Source organism: Talaromyces marneffei, chromosome 4, assembly GCF_009556855.1.
Source record: "Talaromyces marneffei chromosome 4, complete sequence".
Classification (NCBI taxonomy): Eukaryota; Fungi; Ascomycota; class Eurotiomycetes; order Eurotiales; family Trichocomaceae; genus Talaromyces; species Talaromyces marneffei.
Genome location: NC_072351.1, coordinates 1 through 26,280, shown reverse-complemented (window position 1 = coordinate 26,280; position 26,280 = coordinate 1). Strand labels below are relative to the sequence as shown.

The 26,280-nt window shown below is 46.5% G+C and overlaps 10 protein-coding genes across 10 annotated transcripts; 7 read left to right on the top strand and 3 right to left on the bottom strand.

Annotated features, from left to right (window-relative positions):
• Nucleotides 1-693: 693 nt before the first annotated feature.
• On the top strand, nt 694-1,810 carry EYB26_005071 (uncharacterized protein; the record flags this gene model as incomplete). Its single annotated transcript, XM_054264361.1, has 2 exons — nt 694-1,480; nt 1,533-1,810. 2 exons carry the CDS (start codon nt 694-696, stop codon nt 1,808-1,810), a joined length of 1,065 nt encoding a protein of 354 aa, XP_054120336.1.
• Nucleotides 1,811-4,866: 3,056 nt separating this feature from the next.
• On the top strand, nt 4,867-5,607 carry EYB26_005070 (uncharacterized protein; the record flags this gene model as incomplete). Its single annotated transcript, XM_054264360.1, has 2 exons — nt 4,867-5,123; nt 5,178-5,607. 2 exons carry the CDS (start codon nt 4,867-4,869, stop codon nt 5,605-5,607), a joined length of 687 nt encoding a protein of 228 aa, XP_054120335.1.
• A 1,165-nt stretch (nt 5,608-6,772) lies between these two features.
• On the top strand, nt 6,773-7,393 carry EYB26_005069 (uncharacterized protein; the record flags this gene model as incomplete). The annotated part of the gene is made up of 1 exon (XM_054264359.1): nt 6,773-7,393. One exon carries the CDS (start codon nt 6,773-6,775, stop codon nt 7,391-7,393), a length of 621 nt encoding a protein of 206 aa, XP_054120334.1.
• Nucleotides 7,394-7,528: 135 nt separating this feature from the next.
• On the bottom strand, nt 7,529-8,242 carry EYB26_005068 (uncharacterized protein; the record flags this gene model as incomplete). Its single annotated transcript, XM_054264358.1, has 2 exons — nt 7,529-7,749; nt 7,804-8,242. The coding sequence occupies 2 exons, from the start codon at nt 8,240-8,242 to the stop codon at nt 7,529-7,531; spliced, it is 660 nt and encodes a 219-aa protein (XP_054120333.1).
• A 2,813-nt stretch (nt 8,243-11,055) lies between these two features.
• EYB26_005067 (uncharacterized protein) lies at nt 11,056-11,763 on the bottom strand (the record flags this gene model as incomplete). The annotated part of the gene is made up of 1 exon (XM_054264357.1): nt 11,056-11,763. The coding sequence occupies one exon, from the start codon at nt 11,761-11,763 to the stop codon at nt 11,056-11,058; it is 708 nt and encodes a 235-aa protein (XP_054120332.1).
• A 132-nt stretch (nt 11,764-11,895) lies between these two features.
• EYB26_005066 (uncharacterized protein) lies at nt 11,896-13,399 on the bottom strand (the record flags this gene model as incomplete). Its single annotated transcript, XM_054264356.1, has 8 exons — nt 11,896-12,074; nt 12,139-12,223; nt 12,341-12,497; nt 12,558-12,576; nt 12,625-12,733; nt 12,797-12,883; nt 12,946-13,153; nt 13,203-13,399. 8 exons carry the CDS (start codon nt 13,397-13,399, stop codon nt 11,896-11,898), a joined length of 1,041 nt encoding a protein of 346 aa, XP_054120331.1.
• Nucleotides 13,400-15,588: 2,189 nt separating this feature from the next.
• EYB26_005065 (uncharacterized protein) lies at nt 15,589-16,119 on the top strand (the record flags this gene model as incomplete). Its single annotated transcript, XM_054264355.1, has 1 exon — nt 15,589-16,119. The coding sequence occupies one exon, from the start codon at nt 15,589-15,591 to the stop codon at nt 16,117-16,119; it is 531 nt and encodes a 176-aa protein (XP_054120330.1).
• A 1,751-nt stretch (nt 16,120-17,870) lies between these two features.
• EYB26_005064 (uncharacterized protein) lies at nt 17,871-19,106 on the top strand (the record flags this gene model as incomplete). Its single annotated transcript, XM_054264354.1, has 2 exons — nt 17,871-18,184; nt 18,242-19,106. The coding sequence occupies 2 exons, from the start codon at nt 17,871-17,873 to the stop codon at nt 19,104-19,106; spliced, it is 1,179 nt and encodes a 392-aa protein (XP_054120329.1).
• A 1,187-nt stretch (nt 19,107-20,293) lies between these two features.
• Nucleotides 20,294-22,879, top strand: EYB26_005063 (uncharacterized protein; the record flags this gene model as incomplete). Its single annotated transcript, XM_054264353.1, has 2 exons — nt 20,294-20,325; nt 20,386-22,879. 2 exons carry the CDS (start codon nt 20,294-20,296, stop codon nt 22,877-22,879), a joined length of 2,526 nt encoding a protein of 841 aa, XP_054120328.1.
• Nucleotides 22,880-23,081: 202 nt separating this feature from the next.
• Nucleotides 23,082-24,794, top strand: EYB26_005062 (uncharacterized protein; the record flags this gene model as incomplete). The annotated part of the gene is made up of 1 exon (XM_054264352.1): nt 23,082-24,794. One exon carries the CDS (start codon nt 23,082-23,084, stop codon nt 24,792-24,794), a length of 1,713 nt encoding a protein of 570 aa, XP_054120327.1.
• Between the last annotated feature and the right edge of the window lie 1,486 nt (nt 24,795-26,280).

Below are 26,280 nucleotides of genomic sequence, written 5' to 3'. Positions count from 1 at the left end.
TCAGCTCCGCTAAATACATTCGTTTTGAAGGAATAATTCGAATCGTCCAATTTTATGCCCAAGATAGTGTTGAATTGTAGTAGAAATCGTACCTGGAAACTGGAAATGTAAACACAACCACCGGTGACATCTGCTCCTATTTATACACAAAACTGTCCACAATTCCATGGCAAATATGGCTTCAATTTCATTAATGATTAAGAGCTTCGTTTATTGTGGCGTACTGAATGGCTGCTAGCAGTATTGTTACATAACTTCATGCACTATGCTTTTCATGCGAAGCAGCCAGGATTTGATCTCGGACTGTGGATCGTCTAGCCCTCGACCTAAGAGCTAATGCATTCTGATTTTGAGATCACAGATAGAGAATCATGGGGGAAAAGCAAATAAGAGGATATCAATGATCAGATTCAACCACTTGCCCTGATTGGCTATTTCTTCATTGAGCTCAAGCAGTGGCGTAATGTTCTAGACAATAAATGGCAACTTGAGGGGTCAACTAGGCCCTTTCTGGGCAAGACAAAATTGAAAAGTCCTGCATTTCATTGACTTTTAGGGCCTCATGCATTTTGAGACACAATTCTGCATCATGCAGGTATCATGTGGGGCATTCACATGAGCGATTTAAAATCAGCTTCCTAGCCTGACTTCTTTGAAGTCGAAGGAATGTGAGAGTTTTATGAGATCGCCAACATGTCTGCAGGAGCAATTATACTACAATTTTCAAATCTGGTCAAGCACTCAGAATCGCTAGGTCCCAAATTGTCTAAGATTCGTCCAAGCAAAGACCAATTGAATGAAATTCGAAGTCTGTGCATGAAGCTGAGAGAGGCTACAGCAAACATAGAAAGACATGTTGAACATGTATTGCAGAGAGCTTCTCCAAGTGAGAAAGAACTGGGCCTTCTAAACCGTCTTCGATCCTCTAAACCTGTCGATCTATTGGATCCATTGCTGCTCAGGAGAAATCTTATCCTTATATTTCGAGGACCAGACATGTCGGTATTTGACTCCGACAAGGTGAAATCGAGGAGGGAAAAAACTCGAGCTCGATGCGAAAAGCTTCGCACGCAGAACCCTGCTTTGATCCTGAGATGGTCAATCACCTTTCAGCCTTCTACATGGAACGGACCTACAGTTATGACGGATAAGACTATTGATTTTCTTATTAGCGAAATGGAAATGGAAAAATTCAGTCAAATATCTCCTCAGATCGTGGATATTCTACAATGTCTGGTGCAGGAAGAACCTTTGAAGAGTTGCGAGTCATTCCAACAATTTGTTCAACAAACAATCAAAGGATCGAGCACGGACAAGGAGCCAGGTGCTGCGACACCTGAACAAATGATAACGGCCGAGCAACAACAACAAAATGTGGTGCTACCTAAGAGGAAGCATACAGAAGAAAGTATGGTAACTAGAGAGAGCTTCCGGGAAGGGGATAGACAAGAAAAAATAAAGCTGATAAAGCGAAGTAATGGTAAGCAGTAGCAACGCCGACAGATGCATAAATGATGCTGATGAAAGAACAGAAATCGACTACAAAGGATCATCCGTGCCAGCTGATAACCTTCCACGTCTAATCCACAGTCTTCCGGTGGCCATGAGCAGTAGCAAGCAGTGGAAATGGGAGCGACAATTCTTCCGAGACAATGTTACGAGATCGGAAGGCGTCGTCGACAGAACCGATTGTCTGAGTATATTTGTCCCCACAGATCGAAATCATGATGTTTCCGTCACATTGATGGTCGGCCACGAAGCTGGAGTCGCTTTGATATATGAGATCGGGGCACAAATCATTCGCGCGTGAAAGTCACTGTTGCCCCGATCACAGGGGCTGCAATCACACGGACTCGATAACCAGCAGGGACATTTGCACTTTCTTCCTTAGAAGGGTCGCCTTCACTCTCCCAGTATGGAGGGGATGCATAATCGACTTTCGGATCATATATCATTATTGATTGTGCCCGCCCCCTGATTCTCCTTTCATAGTCGACTTCGCGGAAGAGCATGGCGCCTTTAGTTTCGTACGTGACGTCCTCCTCTGCAAGGATCCCAAATTCCTCTGCCATCTCGGGACTCGTGTATGAAGGACCGTAAACGAATGAATTAGTCAGTGGAAGATTTAGTACATAGTATCAGCTTCGAAAGTTCGCAACAATGCAATGAAACTATCCAGCATAAAGACAATAATCTTCCCAGTCGCCCTGTAATAATTTGCGCCGGTAAGAGGGGCAATCGACACGTGACCAGAAAATTCGCGGCCTGATCGGGTAGAGACGGCGGAAGACCAGATTAGTAAGGCAAAACTGCAACTACGTCTAAGCACTTAGTAGTTCATGCTTTCGTGAGACGTAAAATCATTCCAAGTATTTCGGAAGACCCTGGTGAGAAAATACGCCGTCACCGGCTTCATCAAGCTCAATACGCTCACTTGGATCTATTATTCAGGTTAGTTCCGACCCTTGAAGATTGCGAAGAGACCTCACAGTTGCTAGCTGCGTCTCTAAATCCTGGAAGAAGCAAGCACTGATAGTAATAGCTCCTGTCATAAACCAGAAACTGATCGCAGTCAAGGTTGCGGCTTTGAAGAAACGTCCGCTCTTGGAGGGTTGTTGGTGAAAGAACGCAAGTGGCCAAGGCCTCCGGCTGAGAGTATTCGACCGCTCGCTAATAGTCCAAAGTCGAAAATACTGAATGGCAAAAAACAGTATTTCGATGCATGTAAGTGCGAGAATTGATAGGAATAGGAGATGACGCCCTCTGCTTGGTACGTGGTCAAGAGAGTACCTAGCTTTTTTCAGCATCCAGAATGTTAGCATGACTGGGAGAGCAAAACTAACAGTAGCAGGAGTAAAGTTTTGAAAACTGGGAAGATGAAGAAACTGTTAATTGCCCAGAGAGGTTGCTTAACCACAGCGAGAACCTAGCAACTGTCAGTGACTTCGACATCGAGCATGCGCAGTAAACGTACTTCGTTTATCGTTGGTAGAAGCAGTAAGAAACCCATTTCAATCGTTAATACCGGCCTCGAATGGTCTGTTAAATAATGGGGATTAGCTAGACGATCAAAGGAAATTTCTACACAGGTCCTCACCGCCTCGAAAACTCGGTTGGTAAATAGACAAGGCTATCGATATGAGTAAACCGGTCAAGATTAGGATGCCCAGCACAGCTTGGGCAACAATAATTGGTTTCTGCTTGAGTAAAGGAAGTCGGGCTGAGCTGAAGCCACTGATTATGGAAAGCCAAAGGCAAAAGGATATTGCAGCACAGGCGGATGCTGCTGTTGATATAGCAATTTGAGAAGTGTCGGAGTTCGCCATCGTTACTGATTCTGATCCATTCTGGCTTTTTTTTTATTCTATCATGTCTTACATACGTATCTCTTTATACCAAAGTTCTTTATGGTGAGAAACATCTTGAGTTACGTTTCATGGAACCCCCAGAATCATGACTATTATTGCATAAATATGTAAAAGTCAGCCAAACTGATGATTTTTACGATCCGCATGTTTACAGAGACACACGGCCCATGCGCCGTTGCCTGGAGCGATGATACTCTACTACCATTTGAAGCTGAATTAAGGACTCGAGCGCTGATCTGAGCAGACGATATCCAACACTCTGCGGCTGTTGGAAGAAAAGACTTCGCTTCGTTAGTCTGGAAGCCAGACTGCCCTGCATTTATAAATGGTTTTACAGAAATCGCATACTAGCCCATAAAACCCAGCCAGCTGAAGGGCTTTCATATTTTGTAATCCGGAGTATGGCGCTGAGGTCCGTGCGCGGCGCAGCTTAAAAGCGGATCCCAATTGAGTTCAGAAGCCCAGCCACATATTGGACTTTAAGGGTTTGGAGACCAGAATAGCTGACCAATTAACACTGATTCTATCACTTGCATTTAGACGGGCGGTTAGAAGCCGTTCGTAACTGGTTACATACCATGTCTTGAGATTAGCACAACAATCACCAACCGCTGTCCTCTCATAATACCACTCTTGAAAAATGGTAACCTGTCAAGTAATCATGAAACCCAGCCGGATAGAAGGCTTTTACAGTCTGTGAGACTGAGTCAGTGGTACACCTAATACTACATCGTAATCAGAAATGCACAAGTCTAATTTTGTAGATCCAGCCTACCTAGTCACGCGGCGACGATTCAGCTCTGATTTCAAAGTGGATCCAGCTTCCCAATACAGATACTCTTCGGAACTGCGATTAAATTATGAATCATAAAACCCAGCCGGATGATGGACCGCTGACGCGAGATCTCACGAGCCATCCCCTGAACGGATGATCGGCATTTATCTCCTATTCATACAGCACGGCGAGATGATAGGATTTTATAGTGCTGAGAGTTTTTGGGATGGAGTCAGACAGGAGGCCTATGTGTTGCTACAGACCCTTGGAGACATTATTGAAAAGCAATTTAATCGACGTGAGCCAATCACTTTAACCACCAGGCATAAATATTAATCTGAAGAAACCAGAGCCCATAACTGTCCTGCAATATCTTGACCGGATCGTCCAATGATGGCTGGACAGAGACCACTGAGATTGGCTTGAAAAACCCAGCCAACGGAAGGGCTTTTATATTCTGTATATCCAAACCCGAGGTAGTGAGCAACCTGTTAAAGCAGTTCACCTATTTTGTCATTCTAGCCTCATCGAGAATGTGATCAAAGGCAACTATATGCTAGGGCCATAGCTAGTCCAACTCTCAATGTGATCAGGCTGAAAGTTGAGATATAAGTTCTCAGAAAATATTCTGAGATGTCAACTTATTCTGCTCAGACATACCATCACACCCATTTTCACCCCAAGCTCGATTTCGGAGATAACAATACAAGACTGTCAACAGCAATGGCGACGATGACAGCAGAAAACACAAAGAGTTCGGTTGAATCGCTAGAGAAGTCCGCTAAGAAGCAATCTAAGTGGTCGGCAGAAGAAGATGCGGTGATCATCGATTCGCGAGGGAAGAGAATGCAGTGGCACGAAATCAGTAAGCTGTTGCCTGGAAGAAGCGCAACTAGTTGTCGCTTGCATTATCAGAACTATCTTGAGCGACCTGAATGGGACGAGGATAAAAAGATCAAATTGGCTCAGCTTTATGAGAGGTATGCTGATCCATCTTGTATTCAAAGCTGGTAGCAAAAAACTAATTATCAAAGATTCAAAGCAGATATGTGGATCATCATCGCCCAAAAAATGGAACTGCCATGGCGAGCCGTAGAGTCCATGCACTGGAAGATGGGCGAGCAAGAAATGGCTCGACGCGTGGGCGTCATTCCGGTCCCTCGGTCTGAAGGTCCCATCAAGCTGCGTGCTAAAGGAGACACGAGACACAAGTCCAAGCCACGCCATCATTCGCCGAAGATCGATCATCAAATCCGCCTATCACCCCGGCCAGGGACTACAATTCTTCCACCGCCGATGTCTTCTCTTCAACCTCCAAAGCCATCTCTTCCACCACCAACGTCTTCTCTTCAACCTCAAATGTTTTCTTTACAGCCTCTAAAACATCCTCAAGGGCAGCTTCGGCTACCGTCTCTTGAGAGACTGATAGCTGGTGATCCGGTATACGGTACAGACAGATCTTAATACCAATGAACTACTATCACCGTCCATCGGGTTAGCAGTCCTATTCAGGCACTATACCGCCGTAAGGAGCAGATTCAATAAGTGTGCATAAGCTACTACCGGCGGCCCAGCAGTTTAGCTATTGCGGATTATCCTGAGTTTCTTGGATTGTGTACATGCATCGGATAATTTTTGTTCACATCTATCCTTATTCTAAAATACCAGATATATCCACGCCTTCGTAGCTAGCTAAAATACGCTAAGATAGTCTTCATAGATATGCTTGATTGGACACGAGCTTTACTGTGAGCTGGGCATTCTTGAACAAACATCACGCATGACGGACTGCCTACGACCATAGATGACTAGATGAGATCACTTGCAGACCTCGACCCAGCAACGTGTGATCGAGCTTGTGGTGTAAGCCCCCATTGCGCATATCGGCAGGGGTCTGGAGTCTCGTCTCAGTTTGGACAGCCAATAGTGCGCTATAATAGTTGCTCCCCCTCTTTCAATATTCGGTATCATATCAGAGTCTCACATAAAACCCAGCTAATTGAAGGGGTTTTATATTCTACGTGTTCGGGGCTGAGCCGCGAAGGTCTGTGAGCTGCTGCCTAGTTTAGGCTGCTTACAAGCGGATCATTCTTCCCCAATCACATTTCAATTCAAATTTGCAAGTTAGTTGATAAACCCAGCCAAACAGTGGACTTTTATGATTTTGGACCGTGCCTAAACAAAGAATCCAACCATGTCCCACCTGCCGCAGCCAAGTAAACGCTAATGCGCCAGGATATCCCAGACGACCCTTGAACTTGCTGCTCGTGACTTCCAATAAGCTTCAAATACTCAAAATTTCAAAGCACTCTTCATGAATGAGCTATCATAAACCCAGTAACCCACGAATCACTCGGAGCCTCTTCCCGCCTAGGAAAGAGCTCGGATCGCTCATTGAATATGAATGCAAATGGACACGTCTTCTTTTAACCTGCCTGTATAATAAGCAACTTGAAGCATGTGATACGAGTCCAAAGCAATCTATAAATTAACCTCTTGGTCCACCTTCCGTCCTCCTCTTCAGTCATTTCTCCAAAGGTGCCTTCCTCATCCACACATCAAGTAATCGAATCTTATTCAGGTATGTATGATACTTCGCGTGTAGATATTGACTAACAGTCTCTCTAGAATGTATGATCCAAAAGCGTATAACTCGCTACCATCACTCCGTCAAGCCGCAGAGCGGCTGGGTGAAGATGTTAGAAAGCATCTTTTTGGCGAGATTCGTCAGATGTTCCTCGACAACAATGTCTACGAAAAGTACGGCATCAGCTTGCTGCACAAACACTTCCCCATTGGTGAAGAAGATCGGCTAGTCGACTGTCGACATACCTCAACAGCTTGGAAAGTGGGCGATGAGCGTGACGATATGGTCAAGAAATATGAAGGCCTTATCACGCCTCGTTCGTTTCGGCTCTGGGGCGGGTTACCAGTTCCCTATGAATTCGCTTTCTCCCCAACTATGCCGATGTATGATGCAAAGTTCGAACACCGAGTGTTTGATTTGCTCCGTGGACTTGGTCTAGAGGGAGTATTTGGTCTACGATATCTAGATGAGTATGATCCGAATTTGTCGATGGAGATCACCGAGGAGAATGCGAATATCATGATGCCACGTGGGTCCGTCCCTGACTCTAGTCTTATTGAAGCATTGTGGGTGTTTAGTCCCAGGGATGACGACCGCTGCCACTGCCGAGAAGTCTGCTTTAAAAAAAGTGAGGGACATGAAAATGACCATAGTTGCGGGTAGCTTCTCACATCTATCCGAGGACTTGGTGAACACAGGCATTTTGCTCTCGTGTCGGATCTTTTGTCGTCGTCGTACTCGTTTATCTTCAGAGATAGTATAGTAACTGCAATTTTCATCCCAAGCCTGATACTTTATTCATTGAGCCTCTCTAAACATACTTTTGAACGTGCCTTTCGACGTATGGACTTCCCCCACTACCTGGAATCCAAATTTGGTGTACAACGTAATAGCTGCTGGCGAGGATATTAGGAACGAATCCCAACCATGTCTGTCTGCTTCCTCTGTTCCCCACTGCAGTAATAGAGATCCTATACCCTGCCTTTGGTATGCGGGATTAACAGATATCATAGTGAGACCTGACAAAGAGGCTTAGCACGAGAATATGAGTCATGGTTGTTAAGTTAACTTACGCCAGATATTTTTGCGGTTTGCGAGTACTCGTCTCTTTTCTTGCCGAAACATCTTCGAGACTTCAACCCAAGATTTCACATCAAGAGTGCTGGGATGCCAGTAGCCGTCCTCTGAGCATTTAATCGGTTGTGTCCGCTTTTCTGAAATGCATTTCACACCAGCCATACTTTTCTCCGGTATGGTTTGCTCCAAGCTCCAACCAGCGAACCCCACAGGCGTGCCATCCGCCAAGCATACCTTGCGAAAACCCGCCGACCGTGTCTGAAGCGTTTCTCGTAAGCCTTCGACAGTCCACTGTATTTCTTTCTCCTCTGTTTCTGGGGTTGAGTGCGGGAACATTATGAGATGTAGCGGGTTTTGTCGCATCGCTGGGAAATCACATTCTCGTATCAAGCGCTCCGCATCATCAGGATCAACGGAAACGAGTGCCGGCTGCATGTTCGAAAATTTGCGGCAGTCAACCCGACAAACACGGTGATGACTATGGGCCGACGTGTGGAGTCGCTTCTAAATGGCTTGACTCAAGAGTGAGAGATGATAAAGGATGAATTATAGCTAGTATACGATACAAAAGTAGGCATCGTATGATATGGATGAGGATAATAGTCTCTTTAACAAACTGGAGACTGGAGTATGCGTCTTGGGAATCCTTCGACAGCGTATTATGGAAAGGAAATTCTATTTTCCGAGATAGTTGAAAGTCGTAGCTGGCTGCACTAGCCACTACCGTCCTTCACCGCCTGATGACTAGACCCACCTGATGACTGATTTTTGTAGAAATCGCGAAAAATCGCGAATAATTCAAAGCGCGATATATCAACCAATATGGCTTCATATGAGCTCGCACTTGAAGCGTTACGCTCCTTGAAGCCGGACGAAAAGCCTAATATCAGTTTAGTTGCAAGAACATACGGTGTCAACCAATCAAATCTTTCAAAGCGTTTCCGCGGTGTTACAGGCTCAAAAGAAGCACAATATAATAATCAACGATTACTGAGCAAGGAGCAATCGAGAACGCTTATAAAATGGATCAATCAACTCACTGAGCGCGGCCTGCCACCTACGAATTCCATGTTGGAGAACTTTGCAAGGGAGATATCTGGTAAAGAGCCTGGCAAAAACTGGGCCTCACGCTGGCTCAAGGCTCATTCGGATAAGGTCATTTCTCGCTATTCCAAAGGCCTCGATTCGGATAGAAAGAAGGCAGATTCAGCATACAAATACACATTATATTTTGAGCTTATTGGCCGGAAAATCGAGCAATATAACCTCACGCCAGACCAAATTTATAATATGGATGAGAAGGGCTTTATGCTTGGTGTAAGCACAAAAGAGCGAAGAATCTTTACCCGGCGCAAATATGAGCAAGGAGGATATAAGCAACACCTACAGGATGGAAACCGGGAATGGATAACTACAATTGGCTGTATTTGTGCCAATGGAACCGCTATATCGCCTGCTCTTATCTATATGGCCAAATCAGGTAATTTGCAGGATTCATGGCTTCAAGATTTTGATGCTGAGCAACACCGCTGTTTCTTTGCAACCTCAGAGTCAGGATGGACCAATAATGAGGTCGGATTCGCCTGGTTGGTCAATGTTTTTGATAAAGAGACCAAATCTCAAGCAAGCCGGGGATCGCGCTTGCTTATCCTAGATGGCCATGGCTCCCACGTCACAATGCGCTTTATTGAATATTGTGATAAAAATAGAATCTTATTAGCAATTTTCCCAGCTCATTCAACACATACTTTGCAGCCTCTTGATGTCGCTATTTTCTCACCTCTTTCTACGGCTTATACGGAGCAACTGAGGCGCTTTATAAACGATTGCCAGGGCTTCACCCGGCTTACAAAACGGGACTTTTTTAGGCTTTTTTGGGCGAGTTGGGAGGCTACTTTTACAAGCGAGAATATACTCTCAGCGTTCAAGCATACCGGTTTATGTCCCTTCAATCCGGACCTCGTTATACAGAAATTTACTAAGAAAATCGAGAGCCGGCCCTCATCTAGCGATTCTGGAGCTTCAATTATTCCCGCTGAGGATTGGAGACGGCTTCGGAAGCTTGTACAAGGCGTTTTTGAGGATTTATATGATCAAAAAGCGATTCAACTCAAGGATACGGTGCTCCACCTTTCTACAGAGAATATTCTACTCAAAAATGAGATTGCAGGTCTACAAAGAGCCCTCATTCATTCGAAAAAGCGCTCAACCAAGGGGAGGGCTTTATTATTCGATATTCCTACAGAAAATGAAGGTGGAGCACTTTTTATGAGCCCGTCAAAGGTGCAGCAAGCGCGGGATAATATACTCAAAAAGGATGAGCAAGCCGCGCAGGAGCAGGCTCGTAAAGATGATAAAAAGCTTCAACAAGAGCTTACAAAGCAAGCCAAAGAGCAAGAAAAAGGCTGAAAGAGCTCAAATCCGGCAAGAAAAGCAAGAACAGCGCCTGCAAGAGGCTACGGAAAAACAACGCCTTAAGGACGAGCAAGAACTCGCTAAGTTAGCTCATTTACAGCTTCAAAATGATGTTCTAGCAACTCCAAGTGCTCCAAAAAGAGCAAAAAAGCAAGTTTCCAAGCAAGTAAAGCTAAAAGCGCAGCCTGAGGCTCATACAGAGGATAATGGGGTGGTTGTTACTACAAATCGTAGGGGCCGCGCGATCCGGCCCCCTGCGCGTTTTCGGGACTAATTTTTATGCTTGTTCGATTCCTTATATCTTATTTAGTGCTACACCAGAAATTTATTATAATTTATTCTTATATGGTGTTGTAAAGCTTCAAAATATTTTATATAGTAACCCGTCAAAATCAGTCATCAGGTGGTTCTAGTCATCAGGCGGTGAAGGACGGTATGAGGCTAGCACTGCCACACTAAGCATCCGAATCATTCCAGATAAATGCCCATCTGCAAGTTATGCTGTTTCTAACTGTAAAATCCGACTCTACGGCTTTTACGAAAGATCTCTTCAGCTAGCCATTTCGTCACTTAGCTCCTAGCTCTCATCAACATTAGCTTTGGGTTGTGGGGGTCACTATTCTTTTGGACATTAACATGATGCTAGATGATTCTACGATACAGAACTAGAAGCTAAAAACAGTTGTGGAAGTCTCAGAGCTCGAATGCAGGTCAAACGATATATGGAGCCAGCTCCATGATAAATGAAACAAACAAATAGCATAAACCAACACATTCTAAAAGATACAGCGACGATTAAACCAAACAGGGTCGTAGAAACCAGTCAACACAATCTACAAAAAGCAACCATGCTCGTGGGCGAAGTGCGCTTTCAGCTCCATCTTCCCATTCAAAATGAGCCCAGCGCATGCATGATCGTCAGGACAAGGAATGGGGTCGTCTGGACCGTAGTACTTGAGACGACATCGATCAACGTGTTTCTGAAGCGTGTATTTCCGTTTATACCTGCACTCTCGTTCCTCGAAAGGGAGGTCGTTACTTGCTAGACAGAAAACGCACTGCCAACCTTGGCACTTCAAGGGAGCATCGCGTTTGATCTCGGGTTCTATCTGGGGCAGCCGTGGCGAATCTAAAGCAGTTCTGACGGTGACAGGCTCCGGAGAGCGCCTGGTCTTCACCGGGCGGCGATCCCTCCGTTTACATAATGCAATCAGAGCGACGGAGAACTCGACATGTAAGGCATAGCCTTTCTGATCGTGGAGTACAGATGGATCGCGCACCGCACATTCTGCGATGTAGCGTCTCTCAGCGATCCGAATGGAAGTAGTTTGAGCGGGAGCACCTTCTTTATCGTCATCATCATCATCATCATCATCAAATTGTTCCCCGCTCATTTGCTGCTGGATAGCCAACACAGGGGCATTCATATCGTACTCCTCCTGAATCTGTTTTAGCAACGCGCGCTCCTTCTTTCGAATGGTAGCGGCAAGGGATGCCTTCACGGCTTGGTAGTCATTATAGATTGGTTCCCCCTGTGCCATTTCGATCACCCCGAATACTTCCTCGATCTGAGCGCACAACCGACTCCGGACAGCCGCTAATTCTTGGACTTCAGGATCCTGTCGTATCTATTGTCCTTGTTCGGCGCTGAGTTTCCTCGGTCGATCAGGATCTCAGAGCAGGCCGATCTGGCTCGCAGTCCTTGCAGACTCATGATCGGAGCTTTTCCCCCAGAAGTAATCTTGGGTAAAATAACGAATCGTCCGCGAGATGTAGTTGCGTTCGAAGATCTTAGATCCGGTACCATGATCAAGGACTAGATTTCGCACCGCCGCGTTCGAGTTGGGATCATCTACATTAGGTCAGTGAGGGACGGTTCGTCTAAGAAGTGTGTACTAATCCAGTGCGAGTCTTACCATTGATGGCATTGCCTAATATTCTTCGCAGACAATACGTCGTCAGGGTGTAGATGAAGCCTAGAGCAACTCCGAGAAGAACGAGCTAACTATAATACTGGTTGTATAGGAGAGCTAGCTTATCAGAGGTTTCCACACCTTGCGGTGTCTTGATAGCCCTGCGAAAGACAGGAATGTCGAGTATTTCTTTCTTCTATGGCACAGTTTGACTGGGCTTTTTCTTCGCTTTCAGCGTAAATAGATGTCTTGGGGAGAAATCCTCTGGCGCATTATAAGCCTCATCATCGAAGGCAATGCTAATCATGTGGGTGATGATGTAGAAAACTAGGTTCTTGTCAAGATAGAAAATGTAGGTTTTGCTACCACGTACGATTGTGTCAGTCATATTTGCAGAAATATAACGGATATCAATAACTTACGGCCGTTTCCTCTTCTGTCCTGATTTAGTTTTAGTCAGTGTTACCGCAAGCTTTAGCTCATGCTTACCGGTCTTGCGGTGCTTCTCCACATACAGGCGTAGGTCGCGATATATGATGTTGAGAAGTGCCCTAGGCCTTGAGCCAGTATAAGCGGCCAGCAGAAGAATGGCCGCAACCTGGACACATTATCGCTCATTGGGGAAGACGTTGATGTTAGCGGCCCAGTAATACTGTATGACCTTAATAAACTCTTCAGCCTCGAGCAGTGGCTTCTCACTTTTGGTGTTATCCAGGCCATATTCTTTCGTCAAACGACCTTCAATAAACTATGACAGAGTCAACACCAAGGCTCTCATGCGTACGTGGTGGATAGTTCCAGGATTCATACCACAAAGATCTCTTTCAGAGTTTGGGGTGAGACCCGGCATTGCCACCAAGTGATATGTAGCTGACTCAGTTGCCGCCAGTAGGTTGTGACTGTACTTATTTTCTTGATCGTACATGTTGTCACTACCCAGTGGAGGAAGTTCTCTATGCGAGCAGTCTGACACTCTCTCAGTGTCTTGCGAGGTTCAAGAGCGAAGATAGCACAATACCTGCTCTCATCAGTGGCGTGCCTTCATTATGTGGGTAGAGAATACAGACTCGGTCCAAAACTTCTCCATCCGTTCGATATGGCATTTTGTTGTCTCAGCGTAGAGCGTTGTCGCACGAGTCTCCGTCAGAGCTTGATCAAACTTCTGCTGCAAGACCTCACGGGAACAGACGCCAGAAGCCGACCAGCCTGTGTACGAGCCCCCCGATTGCAGCGTGACTGTCCCCAAAATCTTTCGACGACCCATCTTCGAACCGTGGGATGAGATTGCGGGACGTGGATGAGAGGGAGGGCCGAGTTCGTAGAGGGGGAAGGATGAGAAGGGAAGAGGAACATGGCGGCAAGTCCAGGCGTTTTAGCTCGAGCGAGTGAAATGGGATGGTGTGAAGCCATATTCGGCCTCACCAGCGGGTCCACGAGTTGAGGCCCTCAGGAAAGCGTGGTCGAAATCGATTCAGGTCGGTTCACCTCTAGGGCCCACCAACAGCGTCAGCGAGCCGCCGAGGAAGAGAAATCGCAAAGGCGCCTTGTCGCATTCCACACGGTCTCGACGACACGACATCGTAGCGGTTCCGTCTGTTTAGAATGCTTTCTGGTTTGACCACTGGGTGTGAGGTGATCGTAGGACGAGGAAACGACGAGATGGTGGAAGGCCAGAAATGGACCCTGTGGTGGTTCCGTGTACCCTGTCAAGCGGCCGTGACGAGGTGGGGCCGCCTGGTGAAAGCGACGCTTAAAGCAGCGGCTCGCGAAGACGAAACGGGCCACGCTTTCACCAGAACAGACATTTAGGAAATAGAATTTATTAGTATATATTATCCAGATAAGACAGGTCCAATGTCCTGCTTAATAGGTATTGTAATATTATTTCTACTCTTTCTGATGCCTCACAGCCTCAGTATATAAGAGGCTGCGAGGCGGTGATGGTTACCATGTATGTCATGGACCTGGATCTGTCTTAGTTAAACAGCGTTGTGTCGAGGTACGCTAGGCTTGGCTGAACCACACAAAGGTTCCTTGTTAATTGTCGATAGAGTGGCTTGAGTAAACGAAGTAACAATAGTCGAACTGGTGTCTGGAAGTCTTAAACGTAACTAAGATAGAAGAGATCCCCCGTACGGCCTGGTGCCCGTACGAGTTAGTTAGAATGCCTTGCTGACTCTCACTGTTCAAAGTCTAATATCAAGTGACTTAGATTAAAGAGCTATGAAGAACTAAATACATGATGGTGAATGAGTGTCCTTATATATCCAGTCCTCCATGTTCTGTATACCGTATATCGTCTACCACTTGTGATAGATGGTAGATGGTAGATTAATCACTACCCAATGAGCCTAGCTCATTGTGTATACCATTTATCTTTCTTATCAGTGGTGTACTATTCTTATCTCCTCGTGACTTGGTGCGTGTCTATAATGGACGCGTAGTGAGTGTCAAATGTGTCATATATGTCTAAGTCTAAGTGGTCTCGGTAACTCATATGCTAAATGGACTAGCGTGGGCACGTGACAGTGTCCCATACCGAGATGTCTCGCCTGACATCCTTCCACTTGTCTTGTCATCGTATGGTTCATACGTTCGCAAATCCAAGGTGGGCCTTTCCTTTCTGGTCATAGTATAATTTAGCGTCATGCAGGTTGATTCGTAACATAAGGGTGCGAACACATATTTCACAATTCTGTAAGTATAGCTTATAGGTTCTTATTAAATAACGTTATATAAATGTCAGTCTAATTTTACTACTAACTCTTCAATCTAGTCATATACTTAGCATTAAGAATACCCATCTAGGATATCTTCACCTTCTTCCTTTAGCCTAGATTTAGAAAGACTTATTATAGACTTACAGTTAGAACCTTCTACTTCTAATTTTATCTAAATTCATTAGAAATAAGTCAAAAGGATAGAAATTATAAAACTATACAGTAGTCGCTTTAAGACAAAGATCACAGATAAAATTTCTAAAAATAAACTTATAACCAATCAAGTCCTCAACAGATCCTTAAATAAGTTAACACTTTAATCAAGTTGGAATATTTACTCCTTAATCCTAGACTTAAGAATTATAAACTACTAGCCCACTATAGTGCTAAAGAGCCTTATTTAATACCCGACGCAGTGTCTCAGTCTATAGAATAAGACAATATACTTTATTAGGCTTGGTCTATTCTATAGTCCTTGTATCTAACTATCTACTTTAGTGACTAAAGGCCCTTTCAGAGTTCATATTTATATAGGGCCTCGGCTGGTACGTGATATCGAGGATGAACTATTAATAATATAACAGGAAGGGATCGCATATAATCGGCGTGCTATGGCGCGTTCTTAGGGTATAAATAAGACTTGTTTATTCCTATCCTCTCTTACTCTTAAAAGCTTCACAAGCAACCATAGCACCATAGCACCTTATAAATAATAATAAACTCATTAATCAATATGAAGTTCTTACCCTCCCTCATCCTCCTCAGTCTTTCTGCCCAGGCTCTTGCAAGCCCTTACGTCAATCACCACGCTGCCAAGGACCAGCGTGATGTTGGCGTTTACGAGGAGGTCATCGTGGATATTAGACTGGCTGTGGACAAGTTCAATAAGGATATTTTTCTTGCTATCCCAGACATTCACGATGACTTTGATATTATTATCGCTGCTATTCAGCGAGGGATGGGGAGACTTGGACCTGAGCCTCCCCTTATCCCCTTTCAGGCCCGTATCCTTATTATCCCTAGTCTGCCACTAAAGACACAGATTAAAGAGGCTCTCCGCAACGTTATCCGTAAGAGGGCAATTATGGATACTTCTGGTCTTAAACCTCAGGTTGCGCAGGATCTTCGGAGACTGAAGGCTGCTGCTCAACAATTAAGTAGTTTGGTTCTCACGAAGGTTCCTGCAGGATTCTTGGTACTAGCTCAACGGTCCTCCCTTGAGATCATGCACGACATCGACGACGCTATTTATGCCTATAGTTAAGTTGTTGGTGACACAAGCTATAATAGTTAATACTTCCTATGCCTACCTTCACCACTAGAGGTGCTATCGCCTCTAGTAATTCGCCCACCATCCTTGCTTAGTCAGTAGCGCAGTTAGGCTTGCTACCAGTCTCCTTGCAATCCTTACCTTTAAAATTTGCTAGAAGTAAACAGCCAATATAAGGAGAAATGGGGTTTTTTGTTTCTGTGTTAGTAATCTGCGGAAGGTTTGCTCTGGAAAGATTTTATATATTACGAATATATATATATAATAGGCAAGATAATAATAACCATTCATTTAAGAATAATATATCTGAACTATGTTGTTATGAGCTGACCTCATATGAAATAGGTTCGGGCAGTCAAGCCCTCACCGAGAACGTGCGACACGTGAAGATATTCCCGAGTACCGGACAGGCGCTGAGCATGACACCTAAGGATAACACCCTTGGGAAATGCATCCGGGATACTATTCCCAGGGCCGTACCAACGTTACCGAGCAAGCCCCGAACATACGGGAATGGCACACGAAGTTCCCTCACAAGCACCGAGACGGTGCTGAACGTACGGAGGAATTGACCGAACCAGCGAGCTCCTTATCCCTATATGAACTGCATGTACGAGCTGAGAATCTTGTTGTTTTCTTTCCTTCTTTTCTTCATGTTATGTTTTCTATTTTAATATGCCCTTACAGTGCGCATTAGGCGGGACTAGCCCGTAACACATACGAGTTAGAATGCCTTACTAACTCTCACTATTCAAAGTCTAATATTAAGTGACTTAGATTAAAGAGCTATGAAGAACTAAATACATGATAGTAAATAAGTATCCTTATATATCTAGTCCTCCAGGTTCTGTATACTGTATATCGTATACTTTAAAAGTAGTGGGTATAAAGTATACAGATATCCTTCTAATGATACCATATTGTTTCGTATACCCATTATCTTATTCGATAATGGTATATTATTCCTATCTTTACGTGACTGTAGTGCATGTCCCGTACCGCGATGTCTCAGCCTGACATCCTTCCACGGGTCCCGTCATCGTATGGTTCATACTATGTATGTTCGCAAATTCAAAGTGACCTTTCCTTTCTGGTCATAGTATAATTTAGCGTCATGCAGGTTGATTCGTAACAAGAACCCAACCCAAAACCCGCCAAGAAAAACCCAACCTAGACCCGACCCAGTGCCAGCTCTACCTGAGTGGGGCCTGACTGCCTAAAATCGTACTAACAAAATTACCGACCCAAACTATAGTAATTGTGCAATTACTTGTACCAGGATTATTGAGAATTTGAGTGGGACGCTGTAATGTATTGTATTGTGTGTCTACCTAAGAGGGAAAATTATCTGGCACAGGTGGCCTTACATAATTGTGTGTAGAACTGTGCGCGCTATTTTAGTAAGGAGGTCTCTTGGCAAATCCTTGTAATGAGGACCGGTTGATATCCAATGAGAGCAGCTGAGTGGATTTATGCGCTGCAATAACCGTATCCGGGATAGCCGTAAAATAACGTCTGTCAATTATCATTTGTACCTCTAGCGTTGGTGACATGGTCTAAAAGAGACACTCCACCATTACGTCGTCCATCGTCCATGGCCTAAGGGCGACGGCCAAGAGTATCTAATCTTATCCTCAGGGTTAAAATTGAAAAGGTATAAAGATCAAGCCTTGGTAAGGTTCCTTAATTAATCAGCTTTTAGTGCTTTTCATCGTTATATTAGTTTTAATCTTATCTCTGTCAAAATGATTAACTCGAAGACTATCATCTCTGCCTTGGCCCTCTCAGCTCTCGCTGCTTCTGCCCCTACCCTCGGTAGGAGTTTCTCTGTTAGCCAAGTTCCTATTAATGTTTCTCGTGTCCACCCAGCCGTTGAATACGCTAGAGTTTATATCAAACATGGCGTTCCGATTCCTCATCATGTCGCCTTAGCTGCTAGGACTCCTCACGCCGACTCTGTTGTCGCTGACCCTTATCTACATGATATTGTGTACCTTTCTCCTATTAAAGTAGGTCGTGACATGTTATTAGTCACTTTTGACACTTCTACGTCCGATTTGTATATATTTACCTTCATTCTCTATATTTGCATGTATAAAAATTAACTAAAATATAGGTGGGTTAAGACTAAGTTCTCCCCTAGTGCTGGAACTCGTGTCTATAATCAAACCTCTGGTACCTTGCTGCCATTTCATCATTGGCAAGTTAGATATCCTGATACGAGCATTCTTGGAGGTGATGTATATAAGGATGTAGTTAGAGTCGGCCAGGTTGCCTCATTTGAGCAGGCTGTTGAAACTCTTCTCTACCTCCATACGCCTTCTTCAGTCTTTAGAGAAGTAGTAGATGGTGTTCTAGGATTAGCCTTCTCCAGCTTAAATACAGTGCAACCTACAAAGCAGAGGACTTTCTATGATAATGTTAAGCCGATGCTCTCCAACCCTGTCTTTGCTGCTTGCCTTAAGCATAATACTCCTGGTTTCTTCGACTTCGGCTTTATTTATCACGCTAGACACATGACGCGAATCTACTATAAGCTTGTTGATTCTAGTCAGGGATATTGGAATATTACTTGTGATGGATTCATGATTGGTAGGGCGGCTTCTTTTAACCCTTTCCACGCTGTAGTCGATACTGGTTCTAGTCTCCTCCTCCTTAGACAAAGTATTATCGCCCAGTACTACGGCAATATTACCTCTGCTTATTACTCTCAAGAGCACGCTGGGTGGGTCTTTAATTGCAATGATGTCATCCCTTCCTTTTCTATTATACTTGACCTATATAACGCTACTATTCCGGGTGACTATATAAAGTATGTACAACTCAATGGTACGCTTTGCTATGGTGGTCTCCAGGTGAGCCCTTCCAATGACTTCGGTGTTCTCGGCGCTGTTTTTCTTAAGACCCAGTATGTTATTTTCGACAGCCGGCCTGGTAAGCATCCCCGTGTCGGCTTTTCTAAACAGCGGACATCGATCTAAGTGTACCTACGGTTTGAGTTAAGCTATGGGATAGGGAAGTTACGCTGTTAATAACTAAGATGGGTTGGGGTTGAGTGAAGTCTATATAGTAAAGTCCTGGTATTACTTATAGCTTATATAAGCAGCTGTGAAGGTGCCAAGCCAAGAATTGTCATTACAACTATCTAGGGAGCTATTCGACGGAATATTGAACATGGGGAGGAAAAAGGAAGCACAGCTTCGCTCTCGCAGCAGCTTGGCCTTATATACGGCTTTACGCCCTGCTAAGCGAAGCACTTGTCCGGATATGGCACCGACAGCTGGTGTGAGGTTATTCCCAGAAACGGTACCGCTAGGGCACCGTTCCGTAGCCCTAACACTTATTTTAAATGTCGGTGATATAACCGCCATTTATTTTTGCTAACACTTATTTTAAATGTCGGTGATATAACCGCCATTTATTTTTGCTAACAAACACTAGTGTGGTGCTAGGCAGTCTGGATAACCGCCATTTATTTATTGGCGGTTATCCCCCAGCTAACACTTATTTTAAATGTCGGTGATATAACCGCCATTTATTTTTGCTAACAAACACTAGTGTGGTGCTAGGCAGTCTGGATAACCGCCATTTATTTATTGGCGGTTATCCCCCAGCTAACACTTATTTTAAATGTCGGTGATATAACCGCCATTTATTTTTGCTAACAAACACTAGTGTGGTGCTAGGCAGTCTGGATAACCGCCATTTATTTATTGGCGGTTATCCCCCAGCTATATTTACCACTAACACTTATTTTAAATGTCGGTGATATAACCGCCATTTATTTTTGCTAACAAACACTAGTGTGGTGCTAGGCAGTCTGGATAACCGCCATTTATTTATTGGCGGTTATCCCCCAGCTATATTTACCACTAGGGTTACCGCTCAAATTTGGACCAGATATAATGTCGACTTCGGGCAACTTGTCCATGTAAGTATAATCAATTTGAGCGATTCGTTCACCAGTGGTATATGATTGAAAATGATTAGGGTTCATTTTTGATGTTGGTGGTTTGCGGAAGCGTTATACCCAATATAGATATTCATCCACACCATAAGGGGTCATATTAGCATTTCCACGACGCGTATTCCCACGCGTTCCACGTGTATATTCATATTCATGCCATTCATATTCATTCAATTCACCAGGAGTAAATCATAATCAAGCATGGCACCCCCAATTGTTGACCAGATATTCCAGTATGACCCCCATCATCGGATTGTAATTTGTTGTTTGTGCCAGCATGTTGTATTTGATAGTCAGTTACCATCCCATTTACGGAACACGAGGCATATACGAGAACGGCATTCACAGCACATTATATTATTCCAGCAATATCACCAGCAGTTTCCCGAACGGATCCGCCATCACCGTGAATTGGTGATCCCCCATAAGCCCATTGCGCCCATTCCCGGATTGATCCCACCGCGGGATCCCACATATCAGTGTAGTTATCCCGGTTGCCATTGGATTGGAGAGACCATTCGACGGATCCACGACCATTGCCGCCAGGAACATGGATGGAAAAACCCCCAGAACCGAGGACGACCCCGTTCCAAGGCACCGTCCAAACCCCAGCCCAACATGCCATGGAACATTGTAGCCAGCCAACGGTTTATCCCCAAAGGACGTGGATCCCAACGGTTTGCCGTCCAACATGACCATACCACCATCACCACCGCCATATCCGATCCAGAAAACCCATCATGGGATGCGGCGCAGCAGGCGATGAAGCAGGAGATCATCCATCGAGAGCAGCAGATCGACGCCGCGGAACGAGAACGGATCCGTCCCCACGAGTCCCGCGAGGTCAACCCATGGGTCGAACGGATGGGATGGGCCGATCATTTGTTAGAGGAGGATCGAGGCACATTACGGGCATTGTTACAACGACCCGATCCCGAACAAGAGCCCATATTGGCCGAGATTGACGAGCGATTTCACCGGATCGTCATGGTCGCGCAGCGCACCACATTGACGCGGTTGAACATATTCAGTCGATTTGAGATGCACCGGAAACAGGTGGATCAGATGCCCCAACACCCGTTCCAAGCGCGGATGGTGGCCGGCACCATTGAACAGTACATCGAGGTGTGGCAACGGATCATCCGGTATATCATGCGCAGTGTGAGTACCGGCGACGTCCGATTTCAGTTCCATGCCACCCAATGCGAGACCATCCACCAGATCCGGCAGGCCATGTCCGAGGACGAGAGCACCCATTCCCCCGTCCATGCCACCGAGGAGATGGATCCCACCGACCAGCCATTGGATGCCGTCGATCGTGCCATATTGACATGGTGCATCGCCATGTTGGACCATCGATTACAGGGTCAGCACGGGCAGGAGTTCGTGAACGGCATCATCAGCGGGTTGGCCGCCATGGGGATCCGGGAGTCGGGTGGATGGGAGACGGCGTTGGCATTTACCCCCAAGTTGTCCGCCATGATCAAGATTGCCCGCATGTTAGTCGCGCAACAGGCATGGGAGGAAAGCGAGGCCCATGCCGGATTGTCCGATTGTTTCGTGGCATTACGCGGGATGATGTTGCGATTTATGACCACCATGGAACCCACCCCGATGAAGTGGATGTTGGATTCCCGCACATACGGCATGAAAATCCGGTACGGCACCACGGCGGATGGGTTGATTGAATGGCACGGAGACCGCATCACATACCAGCATCATCGGTTTACCATGGATCAATTGCGGGAGACGGTGCATGGCATTATCAACCGGGCATGGGACCATTTGACGCAGGACGTATTGTTGTTTCCCACCGACCATCGATTGCCAACCATCGCATGGGAGACCATGGAGGACCATGCCGTCGAGGATCAACCCGGGTGGTATTTTGCCCAGGATCCCCGCAATGCATGGGACGTGGATGACACATGGTGGTTACACGACCGCATATGGCAGGAACCCGGATTCCGACGCGCATTCATCCACGCCGAGCGTCCATCCGGCACATCCGCCACCCACGCATGGCGCCCCCGTCGAGTGCAGCAGTGGATGCGAGCCGTGGGACGGATGAAGGAGTATTTATTGGTGTTGATGCATTTGACCAGCGGTGCCCCCGCACGAGGGCCCGAAGCCATGTCCATCCGGTACCAGAACACCCCGTTTGGCGGATTACGCAACCAGTTGATCGAGCACGGGTTGGTGTCATTCATGACCACGTATCACAAAGGATACCACATCCAGGGTCGACCCAAGATCATCCATCGATACGTGCCCCGGGCCGTGGGCGAGTTGTTTATATATTTCCAACGGTTGGCCATGCCATTCCAACGCCACGTCGAAACCATGGTGTACGGACAACCCGAACGGAGTGGGTTTATATGGCCGCCCCAGGAGGTGGATGGCACCACATGGACGTCCGAACGGATGAAACGGGCCATGCAACGAGAAACCGAGATTGGCATGGGGGTCCCATTGACCATCAGCGCATGCCGGCAGATCATGATCGCCATTGCCCGGCGATATTTGGGTCCCACGACCGGGTTTGAGAGCGATTCGATGGAGGAAGAACAGGAGATGGATGAGGACGAGGATGGGTGTTGGTGGACGGCCGACGATGCGGTGATTGATATCCAAGCCGGACATGGAAGCCACGTGGCCGGGATGATATACGCACGCGGCGTGGAGGAAGCCCCCGGGACCATGGCGGCCATGAAGGCCCAGTTTCGACAGGCCAGTGAGCGATGGCATCGGTTTTTGGGATTTCCCCCGTCCATCGTGCCGGCATGAAACGAACACGAGGGATTCCCACGGTGGATCCCCGTGCCGTGGCCCATTGGCACGCCATGCGACAGGCGCCCATTCAGCCGTTGTTGGAAGGGATTGTCGGACCCGGCGCCCAGTTCCAGGGGATCCAGAAAGCGGCCATTGACGCCGTCATGGGCAGTGCCCCGTGGGTATTGGGGTGATGGGCACCGGTGGTGGGAAGAGCATGATATTCATGGTCCCCGCGGCGTGGGAGCGTGCCGGGACGAGCATCGTGGTGGTGCCGACGGTATCGTTACGGCAGGATATGCAGCGGGAGTGTGCGCAGGCGGGCATATCATGCGTGCCGTGGAATTCCCATCGACCGCCCGAGACGGCGCGGATCGTATTAGTGACGCCGGAATCGGCCACCAGCAAGGGGTTTCGATCGTACATCAGTCGATTGCAGGAGCGGAACCGATTGGACCGGATCGTCATCGACGAATGCCACACGATATTGGACAGCCGCGAGGAGTTTCGACCGAAGATGGCGGGATTACACGTGTTGATGACCATCGGCAGTCCCGTGGTGTTGTTGACGGCCACGTTGCCGGCCGTGGATGAGGTTCGATTATTCCAGCGGTTGCAGTTGACGCCCACCGTCGTGCAACGATTCCGCAGTCCCCACACGACGCGGGTCAACATCGCATATCGGGTCGAGTCGATGAGCGTGGACGTGGATGAGGACGAGGTGGTGGCATTCATCCGGCAGCGCGAGGCCCATTGGCATCCCCGTGGCGGCCAGATCATCGTATATCGGAGCGAGACCGGCGACGTGGACGCATTGGCCACCCGATTGGGTTGTTTGGCATATCACGGCAAGATGGCCGTGGCCATGAAAGAGCACGCATTACAGGCATTCACCCCGCATCCCGAGGGGACGACGGACCCCATCCGCAGTGGCATGACGATTGTGGCGACGAACGCATTGGGCATGGGCATCAATATTCGCACCGTGCGGTGTGTCATCCACGTGGAGGTGCCCAGCATGTTGCGGGAGTACAGCCAGGAAAGCGGACGGGCCGGACGGGATGGGCAGGCCAGTGAAGCCATCATCATCGCGCCCACGCCATTCCAGGCCCGCGGATGGTCGCAGTGGGAGGCCGGATATGAAGAAGGGAAACAGGCCATGCGGGAGTATTTCCACGGCACCAGATGTCGACGGGCGGTATTGGATGCGTATTTGGATTCATACGAGAGACCCGACGGTTGTACGGACGGTGAGGCACCATGTGATCAATGCAGCGTCCGTTCGCATCCATCCCCATTGCATTCCGCCGACGTGACGGCCACATGGATGGCGCAGGAGCAGCAGAAGCAGACGATGGCCCAGCAGGTGCAACGGATCCGTGGGGAGGCGGCCATGGCGGTGGATCAATTAGAGAGCACATTATTGCAGTGGCAACACCGATGTGCGGTGTGTTATATGGAGACGATGGATGTGGCCATGTCCATGCATCCCATCACGGCATGTTCCCAACCCGCGGCGGGCATTGTCCAGGGTCACATCGAGCAGATGACGCGGCAGATGCGGGAGCGGCGCAAATACGCGCGGTTTTCGTGTTGTTTCACATGCGGGGTGCCCCAGGCCATATGCCAGCGATACGAGGCCCGTCCCGACGGTGGATGGCGGGTCATTCCCGAACGACAATGCCAGTTTCCGGACGTGGTGATCCCGACGGTGATCAGCATCATGCATTTGAACCCCGGCGCATGTGCGGAGACGATATATGCATGGATGCGCGACGACCAGGTGGATGTGGAGGATGCCGACCACGTATATGCATGGTTTGGGCAGAAGATCCGATGGAGTGGCATGGAAGGGACCCGATTGATTGAGGTGTTTTATCGGTTGAGTCGGTTTGTGATTGCACCCACATCCCGGTCCCCACGAGCATGACGGTTTTACACCCCGGGTGCAGAAGCATTATATTGTTATTTAATCAAGAGATACCGTGTTTCCATTCCACAGAATCCATGGAAGGGATCCATATCGTCCATGTGATCCAAATCATAAAAATCACCGACATCGTGGAAGTAACCAAAGAGATGGAAGTCAGAGCGAGCAACCCACACCCCCATATTCCATATATCGCATATATCCAAAGGTTCCGGTGCACCGACCGAATTTTGGGTTCATTGATCGATAAAGAATGGCCGATAGAAGGATCCATACATTAGAGTGCCAACCAGAGAGAGATACACATGATATATTTCCAGTAATCCAACATCATACCAATGCAAGTCATAATTCATACCGCAGAGTATCCATCCATCATCATTGAAAGGATATTGGAGTTGATTAACCGTTCATCATCATATCCAACCATCGAGATATATAATTCGTTCGTGGATGCCGTTCCCGGCAAGATAGGAACCCCATAACCGTATTACACGTTACAACAATATTACACGTTACAACAAGATTACACGTTACAACAAGATTACACGTTACAACAATATATATTTCATGGCAGTGACACGCGTTCAAAGACAGTTTTATACACCAGATGCAGAAATGGCATATCCATTACCGATGCACCCAATATCGACCGGGACCGTAGTTGTTGGAGATTACCGAGGAAAGTCGGATTTAGACGGTGATATGTCCCGAACCCACCGATCCACAGACCAGCATTTACAGCCCCACGAGGTTGACCGACATCAGAGCAACCATCAACGTTTTTCAGATGATTTCCGTTATATCCATAATCCGATCCGCATTATATTACCATTGCGAATATCATATGTCCGAAAACATCATATATATCACGTAGAAGATGATTATATATTTCGATTGATCACGGTTGAATGAAGGTATTTATATATAATCCAGATCAAGAATATCATGGTTCATCAATATGGATTATAAATTTATAGCACCGTTCGGAGTCGAAAGGAAAGATGATATTACGATAATTATTCACGATTATTCGAGGAGAAAAAGAAAGATTCCGATTTCGATTGAGGTCCGAAAAAGGATATTCCATGGATCCCGTCCACATTTTTCGAACCAGCGAATGATAAGAGAAGGTCCGGTATGGAAGAATCATATATATGAAGGATTATGTCGATATATCATACCGAAAAGGAAAGAAATCGGATTGGGATTAGGATTAGGATTAGGATTAGGATTAGGATTAGGATTAGGATTAGGATTAGGATTAGGATTAGGATTAGGATTAGGATTAGGATTAGGATTAGGATTAGGATTAGGGTTAGGGTTAGGGTTAGGGTTAGGGTTAGGGTTAGGGTTAGGGTTAGGGTTAGGGTTAGGTTAGGGATTAGGATTAGGATTAGGATTAGATTAGGATTAGGATTAGGATTAGGATTAGGATTAGATTAGGATTAGGATTAGGATTAGGATTAGGATTAGGATTAGGATT